The sequence below is a fragment of the Amphibalanus amphitrite genome, unplaced genomic scaffold, assembly GCF_019059575.1.
Source record: "Amphibalanus amphitrite isolate SeventyFive unplaced genomic scaffold, NRLGWU_Aamphi_draft 000345F_arrow, whole genome shotgun sequence".
Taxonomy (NCBI): Eukaryota; Metazoa; Arthropoda; class Thecostraca; order Balanomorpha; family Balanidae; genus Amphibalanus; species Amphibalanus amphitrite.
In genome coordinates this window covers 315,044-321,043 of record NW_024881840.1, presented here as the reverse complement: position 1 = coordinate 321,043, position 6,000 = coordinate 315,044, and the positions used below count along the sequence as shown (strand labels likewise).

Below are 6,000 nucleotides of genomic sequence, written 5' to 3'. Positions count from 1 at the left end.
TAGAGTGCAAATTATAAAGGCCCAGAAAATCTGCTGAGTGATTTACGCATCTATATAGGAATTACTCGTAGATTGGTGATGTGAATCGTGATGTCTATGACCACGTTTCCATGGGCTCACTGATCCGGATCAGTAAAAATGGATTAGCTAATCCAGTATAGTTAGTCAATATATGAAAATGAAAATAAGGGATTAACTGATTATATAAGCCTAATCCATATCGATTGATATCATGTAACGAAGAGTTCGAGAAATATAATACGATTTAAATTTGCTGATCCGGATCAGTGATGCCCATGGAAACGGGGTCTATGAATATCATAAACAAGTGACATCCCTTTATTATCCTAAGAAAAGTGCAGTTGTACGATTATTTTGTCACATGCAATACAGAGTTGTGCCCCACATAGGATTCGATTAGTATCAGTGAGGCTGAATCGAAAAGTACATTCCGGACAGTTGTAAAAATATTTACAGCTTACGCTCTTTTTACTTCAACCTTCTGCTTTATCTGGATCGAGCATCCAGTATCATCACGCTTAGAGCTGGATGCCCATTTAACCAGCAAACACTGACCAATATCACACGCACGGTTACATAACGTGAGACATCACATGTGTTGTCACATGCCGCGCTGGACATGGCACGTGCGGCCTCGTAACGCGCGCGAAATCACACACGCAGCTACATGACGCGCCACAAAACACACGTGTGAGCTGGCGGCTGTGCGGGGCAGAAGGACGTTGAGCGTGCGGTGAGCGTCCGTCCTCGGGGTGTGGTGCGCTGCCGCTGGCCGGAGTGTGAGGTCGGAGACCCTCTCTGTCAGCCGGTGGCCGGTCAGTCGCGGGCCGACCGGTTCACCTTGTCGTAAACCTCCGGGAAGGCGATCAGACAGTCGAACCGGCGGCGCACCTTGTCGTAGAGACTGTGGTCGAACATGGTGCGGTACTCCTCCCGAGTCATGAACGAGTCGGCGTACATCATCTGGAACCTGGGGGGCGAACCGCACCATCAGCCGTCGTCAATTCACAACGGTCACACAGACCGACCAACGCATACAGTTCATGAGTATCGTTGGTGTGGACAGAATGAGGAACACAAGACGTCTATCTGTCTACATTACAATATCATAAGCAGCAGGCACCGAGCCGATATTCCACCCCAGCCTACTTACCCGCCGACAGAGATGACGAACTTCTCGATGCGGCGGCCGGTCTTGACGGCGTCGAAGTTGACGGTGCGCGGCACGCCGTAGGCGCCGATGTCGATGTACATCTGCTCCTTCCCGGAGGCTGGCTGGAGGAAGCCCGGGTCGGCCGGCAACACGAACGGACACAGCCAGAGCGGGTAGATCTGCCGGACAGATGGACGAATTGTTATGAAAGCAGCACACGCCCCACGCCTGCCACAGAGGGCGCTCTGAAGGGTACCACAGAGGGTGCTGGGCAAGGCACCCCAGAGGGCGCTTGCCCCAGAGGGCGCTGTGCAGGGTACCCCAGAGGCCGCGGGCAGGGTACCCCAGAGGCCGCGGGCAGGGTACCCCAGAGGCCGCGGGCAGGGTACCCCAGAGGCCGCGGGCAGGGTACCCCAGAGGGCGCTGTGCAGGGTACCCCAGAAGCCGCGGGCAGTGTGGCCCAGAGGGCGCTGCGAAAGGGACCAAGGAGAGCGATGTCCAGGGCACCACAGAGAGCGCTGTGAATGGGACCACGGAGAGCGCTGTAAATACAATGCGCCATAGAGGACGCTGCGAGCTGAGCCGTGAAGGGGGCGTCAGCTGGTATCATGGGGTGCATTACAGACTAGAGTTTTATATTCGTGCTACAGATTAGGCCGAGCTGTGTCAAAATATACACATGTGACGCCCCATAACGGTGAAATGTGAATGAACCAGGTATGTTCTCTACAGCTCATAGTGCTTTAAACGATCCTGGGCCAAACCCGTCACACAGCTCCGAAGTCCGGTTTGAGACCGGGTTTCCTCTCACCTCCACCTCCCTGTGGAAGACGTCCAGCGAGCTGTCCAGCTGATCGAGCGGCACCAGCATGTCCTGGATGAAGTGGTTCTTCTCGTACAGCTCCTTGATAGTCTGTCCTTGGGTGAGCTTCAGGAGGGAGACCTTGGGCGGCACCATCCAGCCGCAGAGCCAGCGGAACACGGGGTTGTTCCCGAACGGGATAATGTCCTGCGTGTGGTCGGAGACAGACTTGGTGACGGCGGAGGACACGATTCACGGAGCCACAGCGGAAAACAGGCATAGATCGGGAAGCCGAAGCGGCATATACCCGGCTGGGGAGCCACAGCGGACACGGGATCTAACTCAGCTGGTAAATGCGGTGAGAAAGGCGATATCAAATAAATTCATGAACGTACAAACTACATGTCTAATGAGTGAATTAAGGAGAAGCGCAACTCAAGTAAATGTGATCAAGGTAGAGCAATAGTTTTGTCTACAAAAAATGAAATTATCAGCACCAATTTATATCATCAGGTGACCTCACATTCTGACTTCTGAGCCAGTAAAGTGCGGTTTCGCTGCCGCCGGGATGCTCCGTCGCACCTGTATCTCCCAGAAGATGGCGCGCGTGTGCCGATGGTAGTAGTCCCTCAGCGGGATATACTCGTAGTCCTCACCGCGCTCTAGGAACGTCTGCACGTGCTTGAAGAACCAGGGCTTGTGCCACAGGCCGATCGTGTTCACCTGGCGACAGATGGCGTCAATGAGACCCTGCTGAGTGGACCCCGTTGAGTCACCGCCACCTGAGCGCTGACCGACAACATATGCCCTTATCTCATGACAATATCATCTGTATGCTTTTTGCCATAAGCGTAGGAACCATGGGTGCAAGGGTGCAGCTGCACCCACAATATTTATCCAGTGCAATACGTAAGTATCAAGTATTCTGCACCCACAATAATCTGAACCAAAAACCCCTTTTTCATCAACACTACTTCCCATGCAGCACGGCAAATTCAGGATATGTTGCCTACTATCCATCTTTCGAAACATTTGCTACTGTGATCAGTGATGGTCTTCAAAACTTACATTTGTGCTGAAAAAAAGGAAATGGAGCATGTGATTGAACACATACCGAACCGATGACCCACTGTCAAAAATTTTAGCCCGATATCTTCGAAAATGGCTAAGTTGGCCGCTTTTACTTTTTGCGGTAGTCAATATTGACAATATTAGCCCTCGAATGTGTGCAGCGTTTTCCAGCTTCTAATGTGTAGGGGGAGGGGGAGGGGGTCGGTCAGACCCCCTGCCGCTCGGCCCCTGATCGAGCTAGAGCTTCGCGGAAAAAAACGAGGGTGTTGCCCGTGACGAGAGGAAGCCGATGATACCCAATTTTAAGGTCCTACTTCATTGGTTGACCTTCCAGGTCAGGTCAATATTCCAAAAGACGGGAAAATCGGGACCTGCTAGAACTGCGTAAAGCACTGGCGGTCGCAGGGGGGGGGGGGGCACGGGGGCCATGGCCCCCCTTTGGTGCTGAAAGGTGGGGCCATACTATCTTTTGGCCCCACCTTTCAGATCGAACAAAAGTCCTAGAAAAGCTTTTCGTATGTTTCATTTTCTTTCTTGCGCGATCAAAGGACGTAAATTTCACTCATGAGTGGGCTCAGTTTCGCATTCTGTCAATTTGGCGGTCAGCCTCGCTGGCACCGGTTCACGAGTATGGCCGGATCTTATATGGAATATCAGCGTGGGTTTACTTGAGGCTCTCGTAGGCCCAGCATTCAGCAATGGCTGGCATGAGAGTTGAGACCCTCTTCGGCAGTGGCGGGTGGGCCCTGCTAAAGGAGATTGGCTCCAAGACACTAAAGTAAGACCTCATGGGTTGGTGCTGTGCACCTCAGAAGCCCGGTGGTGACGCCGTATGCCGGCTTGGTTTCTTAACCCTCGCCGGCCGAGGGGGGGGCGGGTGCCGCCCCCCCCCATAGGGTTTTTTCGCGATAGCTCCGAACACGCTGGCGATAGAGAGCTGAAACTTGGCATACCTGACCTTTGATCCAAGCCGGATCTTTTGACACCAACCGCATTTTTGGGTCAGGTCAGGTCACTGACCTATGACGTCATAAGTGAACCTCTGCACGGTCTTCAGATGTCGCAACTTCGCAACGCCCTCACTGCCAGAGGAGATGTCACAGGGAAATGAAACTTGCAGGATCTAGTATCCATTATGAGTCCCACAACTTGTATATCTCGGATTTTTCCTAAAGGTCATATGAGGTCAGGTCATTTTCGTGACCTCACCATTAGGTATAAGTCAATGGGGAAAAATTCAAACTGCTATTCTGGCGCCGGGAACGATCTCCAACTATCTCAAGCACACAGAATCGTGATTTGATGCACTCCTTGATAGGATAGATGCGTTACTTTTGCAATGTTGACCTTGCGTGACGTCATTTATGACGTCATCAAGGTCAAATTAGTTTTTCGTCAATAACTCTTGATCAAATTGAGCTAGCGAGTCGGGAAAGGCACCAATGGACTCAGGAAGGCCTGCCGAATCGAATGATATGCGACATGACCTCTTTCGACCAGCTTCGTGACCTGGGGGTGCTGACCTGACCTTGACCTGAGGTCAACACCCCAAGTTGACCTGACCCGGACAAAAAGTATATCATTCGACGCGCCTGAGCGAGGCGAACACGATGCTGCCAAAATCGGCGCTCTGCGGCCGTTTTTTGCGAAGTTATTCACCAAAAACTGAACCGTACCCTGGGGCACTTGACCTGACCTCAGAGGTCACCGGTTGACCTAGGACCTTAACACGCGCAGTGGAAGGGTTGCGAGTACTACGCCCAGTGGAAGGGGGGGCGGATGTCGCCCCCCCTAAGATCTCAGCTCCCACTGGAGCTAGAAAGACGAAATTTGGAGGGTAGGTGAGGGCCCAGGGGAACTCTGTTGTGTGTGAATTTCATGACCCTAGGTCAATATCTTCAAGGTCAAATGAGGTCAAAAGTGGTCAAATCTGCCATATTAGCGACTTTTTTTGCGTTTACACGCCGATAACTCAAAAAGTTACCGGCCGATTTTCTTTTTTTCTTTCACTATACGAAAGAACATACATTTGTGAGTATGTATGGTGAATTTCTTGTTAATCCAACAATAAATATGGCAGTTAGAAGCCTGCTAAGCGTAAGATGTCGCCGGCTGAAGCGGGATCGGCGGACGCGGGAAACGCGGCAATCACAATTTTGTGTTTACACACTCATAACTCAATTTGTTACCGGCCGATTTTCAATATTCTTTGACCATAAGATTGCCTGTACATTGCTTAGTCTTCTCACAGAATTTGACGCGAATCGAATATAATCAGCGGTAAGGAGCGCGATGTAAAGACGGAACCGTCCCGCCCCGGCACAGTCTACAATTCAGGCGGCGCGTAACGGCTAGCGCCGGCCGCCGCGCCGCCGCGCCGCCGCGGCGGCAGGATGTTTGACTTTACACCGCTATTACTAGAAAAGTTGTGACCCGATTTTTTTATTTCTTGCACGAGAAGATCCACAGTTCAATTCTGGACAGGTAGCCAAAATTTCACATTAATATCATGTTTGCGGCGCGAGTTATTGGCGAAAAACAGGAGGGGTGGGCGAAATCCGCCCCCCCCTTCCACTGCGCGTGTTAACCCTCGCATGTGTAGGGGGGGGGGTCGGATGGACCCCCCCATGGTTTTTCGCGAATAACTCGCGTAAAAAGCGGCCGATCGCGACGAAACTTTCAGTACCCTCGCATTGATCAATTTGACACCTACCCTGAAAATTTCATGACCCTGACCCAAATGACCTTTGACCTGTGACCTGTTTTCCGAGACCATGTTTGGCCGGAATCGCGATTTCGCGTATGTCGGCTCGCACTAGCCTCGTGTTTGCAAGCTTTTCGTGGTTCCAAACGTTCAAACATGTGATTTGATGTTACTCCCGTGTGTGTCAAGGTCACCTGAAGGTCAGGTCAGGTCATTGACCTTTGGTGACCTCGGGTGACCTCGGGTCAC

General features: G+C 51.8%; 1 protein-coding gene across 1 annotated transcript in view; it reads right to left on the bottom strand.

Moving 5' to 3' along the window:
* Positions 1-325: 325 nt before the first annotated feature.
* LOC122389155 (delta(24)-sterol reductase-like) overlaps positions 326-6,000 on the bottom strand; it is a 30,131-nt gene continuing 24,456 nt past the window's right edge. Inside the window, exons 6-9 of the mRNA XM_043380890.1 lie at positions 2,559-2,699; positions 1,986-2,183; positions 1,175-1,353; positions 326-991 (exon numbers count right to left, since the gene is read on the bottom strand). Of these exons, the coding sequence (XP_043236825.1) occupies positions 838-991; positions 1,175-1,353; positions 1,986-2,183; positions 2,559-2,699 (672 nt within the window). The 3' untranslated portion in view covers positions 326-837. The remainder of the gene's footprint in view (positions 992-1,174; positions 1,354-1,985; positions 2,184-2,558; positions 2,700-6,000) is intronic.